At 37.2% G+C, this 21,177-nt stretch overlaps 1 protein-coding gene across 1 annotated transcript; it reads right to left on the minus strand.

The window, feature by feature from the left end:
• Nucleotides 1-9,385: 9,385 nt before the first annotated feature.
• On the minus strand, nucleotides 9,386-11,721 carry LOC111399662 (cytochrome P450 71A8-like). Its single transcript, XM_023027107.1, has 3 exons — nucleotides 11,217-11,721; nucleotides 10,505-10,978; nucleotides 9,386-10,244 (listed from the first exon to the last, which is right to left on the minus strand). Exons 1-3 carry the CDS (start codon nucleotides 11,667-11,669, stop codon nucleotides 9,633-9,635), a joined length of 1,539 nt encoding a protein of 512 aa, XP_022882875.1. The 5' UTR covers nucleotides 11,670-11,721; the 3' UTR covers nucleotides 9,386-9,632.
• Between the last annotated feature and the right edge of the window lie 9,456 nt (nucleotides 11,722-21,177).

The following is a 21,177-nucleotide window of genomic DNA, read 5'->3' on the forward strand; positions in this document are numbered from 1 at the left end:
GGCTCTCCTACCACCATTCGAACTCACTTCGTCATCGTCCGAAGAAATTACGATGGGACATAGCGGGGTTGAACTGGGTGTCGGCATCGGCTCCTCAAGTGCCAGCGGTGAATTGCTTCCCGTGGACGATGCCATTATTTTCGTATGAAGAAACAGATTTCAAATACTTTGATACGTTCCTGCTACAAGATGCCTCTGAAAGAGTTTCATATATCCCACTTGAAGAGTGCAAGTCTTGCTTTATACTGGAGGTATATGAGAACATTTAAAGCAATTTACGAACCAAGCACCATTTCATTTGTACTTAACACTTGATTGGCCATTGGTGTGATGGTTTAGTGTGATGGTTAAGGGTGTAAGTGTACTTTAATGCAATCCATAAATGGTGAGAATTATGACTAAATTGTACCCATGTGCAATACCTGCAATGGCAACATTCCTGCAATGTATTTGTACTTACATTACTTAACAGAATATATGTACTCATTAGTCACAATTGACTATCGTTTTTGAATTCTAAATCAAATGAATTGCATGAAAAATTGATAAAATTAATGTCCCTGTCAATGAAGATGAACATTGGATGACTTTACAAGCCATTTTTAAAATAAACTTTAATTTCTACGAACAAGTGAATTTATACTCAAACGCATTTCGAAATAAACATACATTGGTTGCAATGTTGGGGCCAACGTAGCAAAGATAACACCGAATTTTTCATTCTACGATAATGCGACTTTTACAATAATCATTGTCCTCGATCATTCGACCACATTCCATTACACAGAAGATCATTTCATACCATGACTCATTTGTGCAGGTATAACACCTTCAACTCCAATGAAATGAAATTACATAATACTACTATTTCATCAAGTACGATGAACATCAACTTAATTACAGTACAAACGAATGTCATGTCTGAATGTGCGTTCCACTTAACCATATCCCCATATGGAATTGAAGTAATCTCATAAACCCCGTTCACATCATCAGCGATTACATCATATGTGATACGATGTAATCGTCTCCATAGTTGCACCTTCAGGCATGAACCCAGGTTTGGATTCCTTTGGGTGTTATGTGGTGCTATTAACTACACATCTTCATCATTGTACAAAAAATCGTCATCACACCTCGATGAAATGTTTTTGATATGTGAAAAATCATCCCTTCGAATTAATCAGCTGCCTACCTGCATCAGGTGTCCAGTAAATTGAAATGACAGAGCAGAGCAAGTTCGTAACTATCCATCCAATCAACGTAAGAACCAGAAAATGTACTCATCCATGGAGTAGAAAACGTACAGGCAATCTACAGGCCAATATATTTATGGCCTGTATTGTTTATGATATGTGAAAGGGTTCATAAACAATACAGGCCATAAATTTAATGGTGAAGCCAACATACAAGACAACGAACGAATCGCTCCAGACCAACACAGAGGCTCATGTTCGCTGGTTAATAGCTTCGGATGGCCTTAGTTCGGGTGACTATAAATTCATAAGGAGTCCACACTGCAGTTCATGTTGAGGATTGGTGGTGACAGGCAGATTATTGTCAAAACCCTTACTAGGAAGACAATAACCCGTGAAGGTGAAAGCTTCGACACCAGCGATAATGTTAAAGCTACAATGGAGGACAAGGAAGGAATCCCACCTGACCAAGAGTCAACTCTGCACTTCGTGCTGAGGTTGCGAGTACATGTGCAGATTTTTGTGAGGACTCTAACAGGAAAAATCGTCAGTTCGTGTTGACAAGTCATATGACTGGGATGTATAAGAATGATGATATATTCATTTTAGTTATGATGTTGATGTACCCTTTCACATTTCATGAAGAAGACATGCATTATGTCGTCAACACATACATACAAAATTTACCGACACTACCACCCCATGCTTGCACTAAACATGTATTATAGCAAAGCGATATGTACTCTACAAAAGACAGTTTAACCTGTAGCATATTTCAGGAACAGCATATGCATTATGTCGTCAACGCATACACACAAAATGTACCGACTATACCATCCCATGCTTGCACTAAAAATCAAACCAAATTCAAAAATCAGTCCAACAATATGGGTGAGCAAACGTATCAAACCAAAAGTCAAACCAAATTCAAAGCATGTCTTTGTTACCAACAACGTATCTACTACTACGTCAGACCTTACCAAACCACTTCAACTCACTCATTTCTTTACTCTCTTTGCCCTTCCCCTCGTGTATGGCGTCTGGGTAGGCGGTGCAGGACGTCGAACACGAGTCGATCGCCGCCTATTTGCGCTGCCCACATTGCCTCTCTTCTCCGGTACAGTCACTTGTGCCGGCAACTCTGTGGCAGCACCCATATAAAACATTTCAACAGTTTAGTGAAATGGTTCTGTGTGAACAACGCCACATAGTCGTGGAATCAGATTAGTGAAGGGAAAAAAAGCACATACCGTCCACCTCCGTGACATCATGGGTCGATGGGCCTTCCTCGTCGTCGCTGGGGAGGGTAGGGAATATCTCTCCTGGGTCTAGTTCAAAGGAAATTGGATGAAATGGATAAACATAAGATATGAATTATCATTTGCGCAAGGGAAAGTGTTTCGTAATAGAACCTAAATCACAGAAGTAGGAAATAATTACGCACGTACCGTTCATGTCCTGCATGTCACCCTCCTCCGTACGATGATTGTCCTCTCGGGTCTGTTCGTCTCCGCCTTCCCCGTCTAGTTGGAAGACAGAGAACAAATGAATGAACGTGTAAAATTGAATACATATGTGTATGACGAAATGAGACGACAGAAGGTTAAAAAAATAGCGAACGTACTGTTTAGTGCGTGCATTTCAACCTCGTCTGCATGGTGGTCGTCGTGTGTGCTCCGTTTATCGTTGCCTTCCCCGGCTACTCGAAAACAAATAAGAAATTATAGAACGACTGAAATTGAAGACAGTAAGTACATGTGAATAAAATACAACAAGCATGATATCATGAGATAACATGACATAAAATACAAAATTTACGTACGTACCGTTCTCCTCCTGCATTTTGGCGTCGTCAGCACGGATGTCGTCATGCGGGCTCCGTACGTCGCTGCCTTGCCCGTCTACTTCAAAACCAAAAAAAAATATTATTACAGTCAAATACAATAGACTCGCATATCACGAGATGACATGACATTGAAGACCACAAAATGTGTTACATAGAACTAACGGACATACCATTCACGTCCAAGTTCCCGATAGGGGAAGGACGGCCACCATCATTCGGGCACATGTCCATGTCGCCTCCATATACATCTAAGTAATTTGGCAATTTCAAAAATACATTTGTAAGCAAATGCATACGAAAAATTACACACATGTTGTAAATGGAAGTAACAGTAACATAAACTCATACCTTCGTGGGGGTCGTCCCAAAGGTTTGGCTCATTCACTACCGGAGCTGCAGCGGAAGTAGAGGTGCCACTAGATGAAGGCACCAAGGTAGATATGAAGTCCCTCAGTTTGGCGAACTCCTCGATGACGTGCTGCATGATTTCAAGTTTCACGGTCCGCAACCTCATCTCGAAGAGGATGCGCTAGTCATACAACATGCCCTCCACGTTCTCCCTCGTCATAGTTGCTCCACCACGCGTACCCTGAACCCCATATGTGGACGGGGCAACCACTGGAGTGGGTAATGCACCCGACTGCCGTCCCGAGGCATCCACTTCGTTCTCGCTGTCACTACCACCGGTCTCGCTGGAGTGGTCGCCACCGCTTTCTCCACTGTCATCAGGCTTAGCCCCATCCTCCCCGCTACCTTCCGGTGTGTGATGGCCATCGCTCGGGGATGTGTCAACGTCCTCAGCCCCTGCACCGAACTCGTCAGCATGCCCGTCACCTGTATCGCTACCGTCATCTCCCCCACTAGCTGGTGCGGCCTCATGGAATTGTGGGCCGACAACCCTCCTAGCGAGGTCGTCCAAAAATTGCACTGGACGGTCAGGGAATGGCACCAAACCGGCGATGTATGGCAGATCACGCTCGGCCTCCGTGGGACGCAGTGTGGCGTGCACGTGCAGCTGTAGAAACAGGGGAGAACATGTAGTTTAAATATAATGCATACTATTCCCAATTAAACAAAATAATGGAAAGGCAAATGAAAAATGTTCATGACCTGTACGTCCCTGAAGAACGCATCGTATGTACGCTGCTGCGGTTGTTTGGTGGAGGTCCAGCACAGAAGCCGGGACGAGCGTTCACCCACACGCTCACCAAAGCGTTCGCCGAGTTTAGGCATGGCCTCATATGCTCAAATCTGTCCGGACGATAACAAAACAAATGTCGCATTAATATCCGTCCAAACACTATGGAGGCATGGTCTAACATTGACAAACAAAACACATAAACATAATGTTGTTCGTACCTGCATGACGATCGAAAATCCGTGAATTATGTAACTGACGTCCTTCTCGTTCTTCATCTTCGTATCGCTCATTTTATGTGCCCAAGTACCTCGAAATCCTTTCAACAAACGCCTATACCCCACTTTCGCCCAGGGGTACGCAAAAAACAGCTCCAGGTCGTCAACGATGGCAAGCGTATCCTCATCAATGCCGACATTATTGTCCGGAGCAGTGATAACTCCTTCCACAATTAGAGCAAGCCCGAGCTTGTATCTATCTGCCCGGGGTGTCGACGCGCGGAGAAAGGCCTTCTCCAGCTGGGTACATGAAATCTTCTCCAGCGATTTGAAATATTTTTCCTTCAACCTCCTCTTCTCCAATGCCTTTGTGTATCGATCGCCCTCCGGAAACGACCCAGCATGCAGTCCAGTGACGATAGCATACTCCTGCAGTCCAAACCTGGTAAGGTGGCCCTACACGTTGAACCACAACTCATAGGACTTATCACAACGGATCCCTCGGCACACCAATGCCTGGATCAGCTGAGCGGAAAACTGGATCTCCAGAACGTCAACGAGAAACCCAAGGCAGGAGTCGCGAAAGTCAGCCCGAAGTCGGTCGTCGAAGTTATCCATCACTGTTTTTATGTACTTCAAGTTGCTCCGTTGCGAGATACGCGCCGGCAACCGTACATTCTCGGGCACCAGAAATTGAAAATCCATAATATCTGCAGATGAAACGATAATGGTTAGACTATAAGAACATCAATTGGAACAAGTAATACAGAAAACGTATAAGAACATATCATCTACCCGAAGTTGCCGTAAACATTTATTATGGCAAATTGCGCTTGCAATATTAAGCAAAATAAAATGTTAGCAAAAATTTTTCTAATGTGCAAAAATACATGGGTAATGACATCTGAATGTTCAACAGACATGTTGTTTCTCGACGCACGTGCAGTGTCGTCTGTGCCCAACGTCATTTGTCGAGACACTGTTACCGAAACCTGTGTTGACAGATGACTGCACTCTACCTTACAGTGGCATACGTCATCTGTCGAGAATGCCCGCAGCTAACTGTCGGGAACGATAGTTCATCTGTCGGGGTTCAACCAACTGTCGAGAATAACAGGAGGCAAATGTCGGGAACGACAGTTTTCAACATAAATATGGCATACGTATGCATGGTGCTCCAACCCACAAACTTCCTACATAACAGCGAAAAACCAGGCTCCCAAAAATTCACAAAACGCTTTAAAACTTAGATGTTACATATGCATGGTGCTCTAAATGAAAATGTAGAACATGCCCAAATCCGGTCATCCCAAACATCACAATGAAGGTGAAAACGTGGATGTTAATTCTATAATGTCATTTGATAGCCAGCCATGCAAACAGGTACGAATGTAAACACATCGAACCAACCAAGTAAAAAAGGACCGTTACGGTGGAAGGCAAACAAACAAGACTAGTTTCCCCTTTATAACTATATCGAAAACACCAAATGATGCAATTGCGCACCGAGCAATCAAAGAGATATGCAAAGCAGCAAGTTGGTTTGTGAATTTCTTGTGCGAGATAAGTTCAATACATATTCGTACATCACAAAAACAAGAGAGAAGAAAGTGCTTTCACCTCGTCTAGTTGTAGCAGTTGCAAAGAGCTATGGGACAGATACGTCTCTTTTCTTTGTCCACACTCCACAAAGTTTGGTTCTGCAACAACAGAAATAAATGTTGCGCATAAAAAAACGTATTGAAGAGGAGCATACATTCAAATTGCCACATTTCTTGAATACCAATCTCCAAATATTTTAATTATTACGCATTATAAACTGAAAGTGTATATCAAGTATAACCAAAAGTAATATTAAAGCTAATTTCTAATGGTCAAATCCCTTTTCCAAATCAGCCCACAGAATATTGATTCCTATAAGTTACACTTAAAGAATTCATGGTTTTGATAGAGACCACAATGCTGAATGCTGAAATGTGAAGCAAGGATATCAAGTTCACGACATATGTACCAAGAGATTGTTCATATTCACATATGAAGATTACTGAAATCAAGAAACTAGAAATTGACATCATAACCCAACTAATTGATGTTTAAGCAGTTATAAAGAGAAAATACACTAAATGCTTATGGTTTCGCGTATATCCAAATCAATCTGGTATTCTCGTGCAGTACTACTGCATTTGATTACCTAAATGAGTTTAATGACAGGCAAAAGAACAGGTACTGATCATAATCAATTCTTCATATAATCAAGATTTATATACTGACAGGATTTTGTCAAAAATATGCAGAGAATTTCTTCTGCGATTATGGAAGTGCGATGGGAAGGTTTGAAACTGGGAATCAGCAGTTACTATTGGAGAATACTAATAAAGATATAACTGTAGAAGAGCATGTGCAGGATATGAAGAGAGTTAAAAGACATAGGTAAGTAAAAACCCATACAAGTAATTGCAAAATCTTATCAAAAGAAACAATTTCTCAATATTTTTACATGCCAATTACAAAAGCAGCAAGGGAACTTAATGTGGGATTAACCCTTTTGAATAAAAGGTGTAGAGAATTAGGAATTAGAAGGTGGCCACACAGGAAGTTGACGAGTCTACAAACCCTAATCAAGAATGTCTAGGTATGTATATACTGTTTACTGTCAAGCCTATGATACCGAACTTATTACAAAGTATTTAAGTTACTCGCTTTACGGGTTTTACAGGAGTTAGGGCAGGAGGAAGGAGAAGGGAAGTTGAGAGATGTAATACAAATTTTAGAGTAAGAGAGGAAGTTGATGGAAGAGGTTCCTGATTTGCAATTGGCAGACAAAACTAAGAGACTGAGGCAAGTGTGTTTTAAGGTAAACTACAAGAAGAGAAAGCTCATGGCTGGAATGCCATCAATGACATCGAAATCGAAATCTGCAGGCTCTAGTGGTGATAATCCAGCAGCAAGTGTTGAAACAAATTTCAAACAATGGAGTATATAGAGGATCATACAAGTTATGAACACATGCACAATCACATCTAAAAACACACACAAATAAACAAACACATTCAGAACAATGCATCTTTTCAATTTCAATTTTCATCTCCAACTTCAATCCACAAAAAAGTATACACTCATAAACAAACACATCTAAACACACACACAAATAAACACCAAAATGAAAACCCAATAAATTAATTTCAAAAACGGCAAAGACAACAAATGCAACCACAGAAATCAGATTCACTTACGTACAGGTAATGCTCGACAGTCGGTGGCGGACAGAGAGGATCGACTTTCAGGGATTTACGAACTTCGATGAGGGAGAGGAGTTTGTCAGCGGTGGTGGATTTCGTCACAGAGAGGACCGACTTTCAGGGATTTAGGGACTTCGTTTCGTCTTCCTTTCCTTCACGACATTTTGGGTCGCCGTCGGTGGTCGCTTTCGTCACAGCGACGAGTGACTTTTACAGATTTACGGATTTCGATTTCTCTTCCTTTCGTTCAAGGCATAAGGGTTCGCCAGCGGTCGTCCACTTCGCGAGAGAGAGGACTGAATTTTAGGAATTTTAGGGATTCAGTTTTCTTCACAGGATTTCTCTTCTTCAAATGGGGGGGTCAGGGGGCGAAATAGAGCTTGCATTTTTTTCTTTTTCTTCAATAATTCAATTTCATCTGACAATCTCTCATAGTTTTGTACAATTTGTTTGATTGGTCAAATCAAAATTTCATTAGGATATGTTGGGTATTTATATTTAGCTTTAAAGCCAAATATGTCTAAAATTCTCTACAATTGACATTTTTGCAATGTCAAAAAATAAGTGACATTTTTGTAAATACAAACGAAAAAGTTGACTATTTTGATAATTTCCTGTTAAATATATATACATGTGATTGGCAACTTCTGTTGGGAGAAAAAGACACGAATAGAAAATTGGAGCAGTTGGGAGGAATTAATAAAGCTGCTTGCTATTGAAGGAGCTGATATATAAAGGAGCTGATACATGCACACATTGGCGGCAACTTTAGGGAGGTAAAAAAGGAGGCAGAATTTGAACGCACATACACGACAAAAGACGGATGATTCATTTTTGCAAATTATTTACGTTCCGTCAATTAATCTAGTGATGTCTTCCATATTTCTTGTGTTTTCCTCTATTAATATGCGTAGCTAAATTTAATTTTAGGGCGAACAATGTAACTGATTTGAGACCTTTATTTCTTTTATTTGAGATTATTGTTCTTTTATATTTTATGTGTGAATTTTAATTATTTTTTTAATGCTTTGAATTTTCTGGCCAATTATTCACTGATTTCGTGAACAATAGTTACGTAGAGATGCAGATTCTTGTTTAGACCATAAATTAAAATTCGGTAAATTAATATAACATGTAGAGATACCTATATTATTGCTGCGGTCGTGTGTGAATTCTTAGAACCAATGTTTCGTTTAATTAAATTTAATTTGCATAAAGATATGAAATTGAACTAATTAAATAGGTTCAACGAGAACTCGAGAGGGGTAAGTTGAATACAATAAAAGAATTCGACCGAACACTATTTTAATTTTATGAATCTCGATATTAGAAATAAAGGTGACCAATATGTGAAGTTGTTCTGCTCTAATCTCCATTTATTGTTTGAATTCTCACTCATTTTTGTTGCATTCACCAAATTTTTAGTATTTAGATTTAAAAATTACAGTCAATCAAATTTATTTATTTTTTATTTTTTTATATTCATCAAATAGGAATTAGGAATAATAAATTGAGTACTAAAGTATAGTTCTCGTGGAAACGATAATTCGGATTTAAAAAATTCACTTTACTACTTGTTACGATCTGTCCACTTGCGGGATAAAATCGACAACAACTATTATCACGGTTGCTTTGCAATGGCATTCGACAAGTAGTTAATTTTATAACCGTATGCATGTTAATTTGCATAATATATAAGTCTATTCCGATGAATTATATATTTCATAAATTTTAGATGTAGTATTAAGTAATGATGGAGTAAAAGTGTTTACATTGTCCTAATTGAAGAACCAAACACAATATTATTTTTTACTTGTAAACTATAATACACCACGATACGATACAAATATACAATCCCAGCATAAAAACGATGGTTCCCCAATTTGTTACTTGTGCGAGTGCGTGCGGGGTTGTTTAAAAAGCATAAAGAATTATGAATGTTTAGTTTATGGTAGAAATTGTTGTTTCCATCACGCTGCATGAAACTCATATGGATTAGAGATAGCATTGAGTTGCAACAGCAAAAAGAGGAACTTTTCTATGGATTGAAACACCTGGGCGTTCACTCATATCCAAATCCTCTCCTTTTGCTCCATTAGGCAATTCCCAGTCAAATTTCTGAACAATATTTGCCAGAACAAGTTCGTTAGTTGCCATAGCGAATGAGATTCCTGGACAACCTCTTCGACCAGCCCCAAACGGAATCAACTGGAAATCAAGTCCTTTGAAATCTATGGACGAATTTAAGAATCTCTCCGGCTGAAACTTCTGTGGTTCTTTCCAGTAAAGAGGGTCTTGGCCAATGGCCCATGCATTGGTCATGACCATTGTACCTGCTGCAATGTCATAGCCCATTACCTTGACATCTTCTCTTGCTTCCCGAGGAACCAGTAGTGGGATTGGGGTGTGAAATCTTAGAGTTTCCTTCACTACAGCTTTCAAATAATGCATTTTCTCCAAGTCGGCATCTGTTATGTCATGTTTGCCATTGAGAACTCCCCTCACCTCATTTTGCAACTTTTTCATGACTATTGGGTGCCTTAAGAGTTCTGTCATTGCCCACTCTAGAACTGTGGATGTGGTATCAGTTCCAGCAGCAAACACATCCTGAAATAATCCAGAAAGTTAAAAAACTTAAGGCTAAGAAAATTAATAGTCACTTATTTCGGACGAAATGATTCGATCGAAGTAGACGGAAGTCTTGACTTCAAAGTCTATTACCACCTAGGAAGCTATGCTCGTGTCAAACCTCTGAGGGTCTTAAGCACGAGAAACTTGTATGTATATGTTTCTTTCAATGACAGTTTTAGCTTTTAAATGAAGTTGTTCAATTTTATTACAGTTATACGGGAGGGAGGGGTGCTTACCAAAATTATGGCTTTGATACCATCTCTATCAATGGATACACCAGTGGCATTGTCCTGGTAAATCTTAAGCAGAATATCTACAAAATTCTCTTTACTTTCATCCTTTCCGCTTGAATTTTCCATATCCCAGTGTTCTTGAATCACTCCTTCAAGAAACTCATCTAGTTCTTTAGCAACAAAATCTACTCTGGCATCGAAACCATTAACACGATTAATCCACGCCAGCCATGGAATGAATTCCCCAACACTGATAGTCCCCAAAAGTCCCAAAAATTCAGTAATCAGCTGCAGAAATTTCTCCCCTGTCGCCCCGTCCCTGTATTTCCTACCGAAAGCCGACCTACAAACAACGTCGTTTGTGATTGCCGTAAACAAATCACTCATATTCAATGGCGATGAAGATAGACACGATTCCTTAATTTTTTCCATCATCAAGGCCGTTTCTTCTTCCCTTATAGCATGGAATGATTGTACCTGTTATGGACAGAAATGCACTGTTAGAAAATCTTATCAAGTCACTCCAAGCAATTCTAAACGCTTTTTAAGTACTCTCAGTTTTGATGCACTGTTGAGCATCTTTGGCCTAGAATAACGTCGTTTTTGCTTATTTCCGGCAGTATCAAGAGTGGTATTGCCGAAATAAACAGCTTCTTGTACAAAAGGAGCAAGGGTCAATCATGCTCTAAAAGGGGCACGGGAATTGTAACAGTACCCGTTTGTTACTCAGAAGCTGGAGTACAAATATGCTTTTCAATTGCCTCCAGTATTCTCCATATGGAGCAACTGACAAATCCTTCATGTCGTAAAGAAGCCGCCTGGAAACGCTAGAGTCAGGCCTGTCAGCGAAAATGACATCATGGGTTTTCATAATTTCCCTGGCGGCGTCCGCCGATGAAACGATAAGCGTCGGAACATTTCCAAAGTGGAGAAGCATTAACGGGCCGTATTTTTTGGACATGGATTGAAGGGAATGGTGTGGGAGCGTGCCGATTTGGTGGAGATTTCCGATAATCGGGAGTTTCGGCGGCGATGGCGGCAGATTTTTGCTGTTTGTAGTGGCCGCCACCCTTTTGACGAATTGCCATACAAGAAATATACTGATAAAAGTGAATATAAATGGATTTTGTAAAAGAAATTCAGCCATTTGGTGCTTAAAACTAAACATACTTTCTGATTGTCTGGACTCTGTTTTCTGTCCCTAAACTGGACGAGGCTCTTCTATATATACAGACAGGAATGTGCGTAATGAGACTGCATGCTTGCTTTGTATACACTCTTACAATATTTTAACCTTTTTTTACACAATTTTTCAATTAAACATTTATCAAAATCTATTAAAAAAATCTGGTTTTAATTCAAACCAAACAAAGACTTAATATGCCTTTTAAACCTATTTTATTTAGATTGTTTTGATGTAATTTTTTTTCTTTAAAAGTAAAATTTGAATAATGTGCGATTAAAACGAAAAAAAAGAAAAAAAATTATGAATTTATTGCAAAATTATTTTATTGTGAGAATGTGTCGTAAAAAATGATTATTAATTATAATAGGTGCCCAATTTAACTTATTCTATTGGGGTCAAGCCCCCACTTAAAAATGTCTACACGTATTTATGAAAAAATTGTCGTTTGATGTGTATGTTAAGTGATAAAAGATGAATAAATAGATATTTGGGCTAATAGTTTAATTACACTCAGGCATGACTTGTAAACATCGAAGGACAAGTCTATTTATACAATTATTTTGTACAATATTATTGACGGTGTTGAAGTTGTCAAAAAAATATTGGTCGAAAAGATGAATTATTTTTAAAATTGTCCAATGTGGCATATTGTCAATAATGTTGTCAAAATCATTATACATCAAGCATGATTGAACATCGAATTGGTGAATGGCAATAGAAATTAATTTATCTGAAAAAGTAAGATCACTTATTTTCAATCACATATTTTTGTTAGATTCCATTTCTTCTACGAAAATATCTTTATTAGAAAATTCTCTTACAAAAGGAAGAAAAACTATGTAAATTAATATTTATATAACTTACAATTTTTTCAAACTTTGTCCAACTAACTATTTAAGATTTCGAGTTAGTTCCTGTTCGGTTTTGTTATTACATTTTTATTTGGTTTTGATAAAGTTTGGACTTGTTAAAATTAATTTTTGACTTTAATTTAATTTTTTATTAATTTTCTAAAAGTAAATTAAACATGGACTTATCATAGAAAGATAAGTTCATTTATTTAAATTTCATCATCCACACGACCTCCTCTATTATTATTATTATTATTATTACTACTACTGCTGCTGCTTATGCTACTATTATCGTCGTTGTTATTATTATTTGTATCAAAGATCTACACAATTTTTATAACAAGAAAATGATATTATGCTTAATTCTATTCTTTAAAAACTCAAATTATCAAGAACGAAATCGTCCAATTTCTTGAAAAGACAATATGTAAAAAGAAAGTAGCTATAGCTTCTTAAGAGTCCATTATCAATTAATATTTTCCTTATTTAACCAAACTATTAATTCATCCAGAAGTAATGACGAATGAATGGATAGTAACACGCAAAGAGTCCTCTACGTCTATTACAATGGAACTAGTCCATACTTGATTGCATTTGATTAATATTAATATTAATATTTTTATTTTTATCATTATCGGATAAGTCGAAATTGTGGTTTAAAATCCAAGCTTCCCTACCTCTTCTATTTAAAGAGTGTTTGTACAGCACCCTTTAAATAATGATAAAAATAAAAAATATTAATATTAATATTTTTATCTTATCGGATAAGTCGAAATTGTGGTTTAAAATCCAAGCTTCCCTCCCTCTCCTACAGTCGAAATTGTGTTGTACAATGCTGACAGCCGCAGTATGGGGATTCGATTCCTGAGACATGAAATTAGATTCCTTGTAGGCGCGATGTATATGCAGCTGTTGTTCCCTGACCTGTTGAGACACATCCCGCGATTTACCTCCCTCACAAAACTCTAGGGGCCGGATGATAAAGACCTTCAAAATCGGAGTTCAACCTTTTTTTTTTTTTTTTTAATGTGGTATACAATCCTTTCACATGCGAGGGGCTATCCACACCAACCTAATTCAATAAAAATTCCACATATGGACAAAGAGTACCATAAATCAAGTAGGTGTGGGGCCAGCCTAATTCAATAAAAATTCCACATATGGACAAACACTACCATAAATCAAGTAGGTGGGGGCCTGAGGGGGTTGGAAAACAAATAGAAGAGACATGGGAGTTACGACCTGACATACAAATTCAAGGAACATAGACAAAAGGGGACCAATTATTTTATCAGTATTCTCAAGGAAATAGGATGTTGACTGAATCACAAATCCCCCAATTGATTTTAAGAATTAAAATTTAATCACACGCTTTCTTGGTCGATATTTTTCTTGAATCTTTTGCCTCTTAGTGTTTGTTCATTTCTGTGTCCAGACGGCTCAACTTGCGTCTCAATTGACTTGATAGCGTCCCTCTTCGGGCAGCTGCTTCTTTATTTGTCCGTCCGAACTTTTCTCCAATGAACGGAAATAAAAAAAGGAGAGGAAGAAAAATGAATCGATTAAGAAACATTAAAAACACGGACTATAACAAGTTTGCCATGCATTTCAGATTTTACATTAAAATGTTTCGAATATTGTATGAATCCTTCAAACGTGGAGTGTAGATGTTAGTTCACATTTACATCTAGCCCATGTTTTGACCCTTTTTTTCTCAAATCTTATACATTTTATGAAATCTATAAGACTATAACTATAATCAACTTCTCAATCATACATTTTATCATTTTTATTAAAAATTTGATTTTATTTTATCCAAACTCGTTAAGTTCGCAATAAGTTGGGTCATTCTCGTCTCACCTTTCTATCCTTAATTTGAACTTACAAGACAGGTCCATGGCCACCTCTATTAGCTTACTCCCTGCCCAGAATCATTAAGAGCTGGTTTTGCTGATTCATTTTCTTTAAGTTACTTATTTTACATAGCCTGGTTAGTACACATACGATCAATTATCGACGAGCCGTTATATCCCAAAGTATGATTTCTTGGGGTGGAATTTGTGATGTCATTTTATAGAACTTATCATTTTTTTAATTTATTCTTTAATCGAGTGTGAGAGGTTATCTTTTGATTTACCACAAGCAGAAGAGTATTTGATAGCATATTATCAAACTAACAACACCTCAACACAAACTAATATTGCCCAAATCACCCCTCGGGATATAATCCAGTGGTGTAAAAAATAGGAGTGAGATAGTCTCAACCTTGTTGGCAGCAACAGTGTGAGGGTTCGATTCCTGAGATACGGAATTAGACTCTTTGTGAGCACCAGTGTACGGACAAGCTCTTATTCCCTGACCTGTTGGGGCACATTCCGAAATTTATCTCTCTCACGATACTCCAAGAGTGGGACGGTGGAGGCCCTCAAGGTTGGAGTTCAACCTTTAATATTGTCCAAATCAAGAGGGAAGGGAAAGTAAACATGCTATGCCTCATCCTACGAAACTCTTTTTATTTACTGTGTGGAATTCATTTAGGAAAAAACAAAAGGTCACTTAAGGGTCGGACTCCAAATCACTTTGCTTACATGGCCTAATTAACTGAGACTATCAAGAAAGGGGGAAGGGAAGTGAACTGTCCCTCAGCTATATAACCTCCATGTCCGAAACGAAGCGCCACGCACTGTTGCAACACATTTTCAAAGTAAAGTGCCTTTCGTTCCAAAAGGCATCTTCCATTGCTTCGTTCAAAAGATCTTTCATACAAGAATTTTTGTACAATTGATTATCGATTGATTTGACATCTCTGCACAGACGTTTCTAAATGAACTTTTCAGCCTACTTTTTAGATGATAGATCTAGACTATAAGGTGACCACTTTTAAGATCATCTAATTCACTTCAACCATAGGACATTAGAGGTGACGATTGTGAGGCTGATGCATCGATCACCAAGACGAGAACATTTATCATTCATCCAATGATATTGATATCTCATTTTCTAATATAAAGCTCACAATTGGTATCATGTGATTTACATGTGATACTAATTTACACCCTCCACATTGACTTAGCTTGGTAATATTATTTCTCTTAAAATTTGATTATTGTACACATGTGAGTCCATCCTACGTCCAAATATATCCATATAGTTGACTAACTTGATATCGTAGTGTCCGTGATCGTATAACCCACTACTAGAGAAGGACACACGCACTTAACGACATGTCCAAGTATGCAGGAGTTTGACACATTTACAAGAATGAAATCGAGATTTATTGACCACGCTGACCAAAAAAAATCGAGGTCAACAAAACATATATCCGCATAATGTCTTTTTGAGCCCTATTTTTTAGCAAAGAATGCATTTTAGAATAGTAAATTTATAGATAATGTGCAGTTAAAAAATTAAAATTTTTTTTACGTGTAATATTATTTTATTAAAAAATATATGGTTGAAAAGAAGAGATAGAAATATTTATTTTAAAAATAATGGCTAATATTGTCTAAAAGTCTCATGTGTAAAGTGTGTGCCCATTTGCCTTGATTTTTCTATGCATTTTAGTGATTGCCTTGGTTTTTTGGACTATTATTCTTAAATTATTTTTCACTTTATCGAACTATCATATTTTCGTATTTTTTATTATTCAATAAACTTTTTAATTATGATTTATGCACATTTCAAAAACAAAAAAAAAACAAGTTTCAAATATAAAAAATCAGATTTTATTAAAAATTATTTATAAATTAATTAACTAATTAATTATTTTAGTAGTTAAATATATTTAAGTCACAGATTTATATAATTTGGTCATAAATTAACGATTTAATTCGTCAATTATTATTTTTTGGTTACAAATCAGAAATTTTATTTCACAAATTATTTTGCGGTCACAATTCAAAAATTTTATAGGTCACAGTTTATTCATCGGTCACAAATCGAAAAATTTATAAATTGCGATTTATTTATTGGTCACAAATCACATATATTACAAGTCACAACTTATTACACAATCACAAATTATCAAATTATTGATCAAATTTTTTAGGTCACACATTATTTTTCGATCACAATTTATATTTTTCATTGGTCCCATATTATTTATTGACCACAGATTAACCAATTTAATGGTTACAGAAAACCAAATAATTTGTAACCACCACCAACACTTATGATTCTCAGTCACAATTTTTAGGTCACGTATCCAATTATGAATCACAGACACGATTTTCGGGTCATGTATCCAATTATGAGTCACAATTGAGAGTTCGGTCACAGTAACAATTTTCATCGTCACTACTATCGCCGCCACACATCAATACCACAGTTAGGAGTCACAGTCACAGTCCACAACTACCCCAGCCACCCCAAATCATCACCACCACCGTAGTCGCCACACACCAACACCACACTTTTCCATATCCATCACTCTTCCACGGATAGCCAACAGATCCACAACACTACACACCTCTACTAGATCGTCGCCACATACCATCACTATCACCATTGCCGTCGCCACCACCACCATTTGCACCACCACCACCACCACCACCACCACCATCACACTACCATTTGTAAAACCATATCCACCTACACCCAACCAATCAGGAACTCGCCATCGGTCACTCCATTCCACTGCCAACATTCTTCACCTCGTCGACATCCGCTCCTACACAGATGTATCATCCTCATCAACAATCCCATCAACACACCTCGCTGGCCTTCTGCTCCAATATTCTTCAAATCGTCGGCAGCCACTTGCCAACCAACCACCACACAACGTTGCCACTAGATCTACCACAACCTGCACGGACCAACTATAGAGCAACCATCATCACTAACTTGGCCAAATCCGCTCTTGACATTCCCATCGTGAGTTGCGATGGCACGGCAGCGGTGATGCCGCTTCACATCATGCGCTGCTACTCGCCGTCGCAGGGCTCACACAAGAGGAGTTTTTGCAGCAGCATCTTCGATGGCGACGATTTGACGATAGAGACGAGTGGTGGAGAGTGATGGGAGAGGAGAGAATGATTTGGCCGGCTGCCGATGTTTGAAAATGAGAGAGGAAGAGAGAGGGGCGAGTAGACGACTGTAGAGAGAGAGAGGGAGAAATGAAAATAAATTAGGGTGGGATAATTTTGTATTATAATATTTAATTTAATGTTAATTTTTTAAATATATTAATTAATTAAAAAAATTCTGATTTGTAAAATACTAAACATAACATCTTATTTATGAAATGAAATTTTTTAATCTGTTAGAATTTGTAATTTCCACTTGGTAAAATGCTTCTCTACTGAATTTAGGCTTTTCGAAAAATTGAATATAATTATTTAATACTTTTATTTCGCAGCCATTTATCAATTAAACTTTACCATAAATAAAAATCTCTTGGTTTAGCCTCCATGCAATTCAATTTATTGAAAACCTACATACAATTGTCATCTTTCAAAAACTCACATACTAAACCAACACTTTCCGGATCGAGTTAAGTAGTAGCTGTAAAAGAAGCAACTCTATGCAATATTACGTGTGAATATGGTACATTATCACATTGCTCCAAGTAAATCCACAAGTTGGAATGGTTGTTAACAAATTTTAAAGTTCATAAATTTGTCTCGTCTATAATGACTTAAGCTTTACAATACGGTAGACGACTACTAATCACCTCTTATCAGGGTTATTTGGTGGTGTTGTTACAAAAGTACTTATATGAGTGATGATCATCATGTGTCCATGCCATTTTAAATTAATAACATTATTATTATTATTTTATACATGTGTGTTGGTCTATTAATGAGCACTATTTATTTTATGAATCTTCGCAAAAGCTCTGCTACCTATGCTTATCCATAGAGGAAGTTTGACAGTGTCAGCCGATTTGAATTTCTAAAATTCAAGTGGACTTGTACAGATTATCTATACAAGGAGAATAATTCGCCTTCACAATTAGATAGCAGTACTAAGCGGTGATGATAAGTGCAATTTGTGTATTTATTTAGGCCGTATTATTAAGTTTATATGTCGTCAATTTATTAATTTCTATTTAACTTGGGTAAATTTTATTTTGATTTTAGTGACGAACCCGTTTGAAGCAAGTGAAAAGGAAGAAGGACATAATCGATTAAAATTTATGATTTGGGATTAAATTTCACAAGTTGAAGTTGAGAAGGACATTGACCACACAAATAAAATTGTATCGAGGATTAACTTGCATTGCATGGAAGAATTAAGGACCCCAAAGCAAATACCAATCTAATTGGGCCCTTTTTGACTTGTAATGGGTAATTGGAATTTAATGGGAATAGGGATTCCTGGAAAGAGGTGCTGCGGCCGTAGTGTGTGTGTGTGTCTATATATATATATATATATATATATATAGACACACACACACACAGAGGAGAAGAGAAAGAGGTCGGCAGGAACAGGAGAAATTTGGACTGCCAATTGGTTGAAAATATACAAACATTGAGGTTGCTTGGGCTGATTTTCATACATACAACACATACAATTCGGCAGTGAAAAGGAGATACAGGGATATACCGGCACTGGAGGCTAATTTATATATATTTTTACACGCCAATTAGGGAAGAAATTGGAGAGTTGCTTGGGGGAATAGGGGGCTGAATTTATATATCTTCTTGCAGAGAAAAAAGACGGCAATTGGTGGAGTGATACAGAGAAAAAAAAGGCAGCTGAAATTGGGCTACCTTGTTGAATTTATATATATTAACATCACAGTACTGGAGAGAAAAGGTGGCTGAAATTGATAGAAATTGGAGTCAAACATTGAGGTTGCTAGGGGTTGAATTTGGAATCATTTTGGAACTAAAAAGTGAGCGGCAGCTTGTAGATACACACCGAGAACGGCGACCGCAATTTTGATAATATATATATTAATCATGTTTTGTCAATTTCTCGATCACGTCGTCTAAAGTTTCTTTGTTTAATTCCGATTTTATGCAAGGCTAAATTCCTCTCATATATTGGATGAAGATGAAACCCATTATCATTGATTTTTAATTCGAGTTACATGGCTTAGTTGAATTCTTGCAATTATTGATTAATCTTGTATGCTTAATTTCATTATTTGATTGATTGATCACAAATTAAATATATAGTTGCTTGTTGTAGTGTTGGGAAGCTCACAATAAGTTTAAAATACGACATAATTAACATATGTGCAATAAATTTTAGGAATAAGATTTATCATGTGTGCAATCTTTGAAATGATTGTGAAATTGAATATGTTCTATTCATATGAATTCGGACTACGAATAGGATCGGGTCATGAATATGATAGATTTAATTTGTCTTGAAAAAGGAAAATTAATTACAATAGAATTATCGATTGTCTAGAATGCAAGAGCGAAACTAGTTACGTAATCGAGAATTGGAACAGATAAAATAGGTGGATTCGTAATCCAATACACTTTTTCCATATACATTTTAAGTTCGTATTTTACATGTTTTCGTAGATTAAATTAAAATAATTAAAATTCAAAAAAATCACTTTTAATTTGTTCGCTTTGAATCTAATTAAGACTAGTACACTCAATTAAATTTTATTCCTCGTGTGACGATACTCTAACTCATCACAGTTATTACTTGTACAACGAACCCGTACGCTTGTGGAATTTTGACAAACATATTTTTGATGCCATTGTCGGGATTAATTTATTTAATTTGAGTTTATTAGTTATTTTTAGATTTGAAGTCTTTATTCCTTTTTCTTTTTTCTTTACTTTACTTGTTTCAAGTTATTCATTGGACGATCTAAGTCTCTCGTTTTACTTTTTTCAGGAAATCACAGTTTACGCAAAATTCTGACGAGATAGAGCTTCTTCCAATAGATCCCGAAATCGAAAGAACTTTCAAACAGCAAAGAGAGAGCAGAGACAAGCGAGAGCTATGGCAAAAAACCAACATTAGAATCAAGCTCAGAACCATTTGCCACTACCTCCCAATTCAGCCAGATCAGCCGAGAACAGTAGCAAATCATTGAGAATTTTTAGTGAGAGATTTTGTAAATCCAGTTCCAGCATCGATTCAACCTCTGATTATCTATCCGTCGTTTGGACAAGCTAACTTCCACATCCGACCAGATGTCATAAACCTCTTTCAAAATCATCAAGACATCATGTTCAGCAGGAAAGCTACTAAAAATCCACATGAACACATCCAAGTTTTTACCATGTTGTGTGATGTAATTAGCCATGAGGAGATGTCACGGGATGCATTTTGAATGCGTCTATTTCCTCACACTTTTAAGGAAGGTGCGAAAATATAGATAATGTCACAACCTCTTGAGAGCATTGTATCGTGGAATGACATGATTAAAAAATTTACCATGAAGTTTTTTCCGCCAACTCGAGTTCATCAAATTTGGAATGAAATCCATACATTTAAACAGAAAGGCCTTGAGAGCTATCCAGAGTCATTGGAAAGGTATAAGAACTTATTGAGGAAGTGCCCCAATCTTGACATTCCTAAACAAGCACAAATATACATCTTTTACTATGGAATACGCCAAGAATTCAAGAATATGGTAGATGCTTCAGCGGGAGGATCGATAATGGCTATAAACGTGGACGATGCTTATGAGCTGTATGAGAGGATAGTAGAAAATCAATCGA

This window comes from Olea europaea, chromosome 1 (assembly GCF_002742605.1).
Source record: "Olea europaea var. sylvestris chromosome 1, O_europaea_v1, whole genome shotgun sequence".
Taxonomy (NCBI): domain Eukaryota; kingdom Viridiplantae; phylum Streptophyta; class Magnoliopsida; order Lamiales; family Oleaceae; genus Olea; species Olea europaea.

Excerpts from the sequence above, each read along its gene's own strand:
- LOC111399662 (XM_023027107.1), bottom strand. The coding sequence starts at position 11,669 with ATGTTTAGTTTTAAGCACCAAATGGCTGAATTTCTTTTACAAAATCCA. Across the intron at positions 10,979-11,216 it reads AGCTTCTGAGTAACAAACGG|GTACAATCATTCCATGCTAT; the intron begins GTACTGTTACAA and ends TGTCCATAACAG. Across the intron at positions 10,245-10,504 it reads GTATCAAAGCCATAATTTTG|GATGTGTTTGCTGCTGGAAC; the intron begins GTAAGCACCCCT and ends GGATTATTTCAG.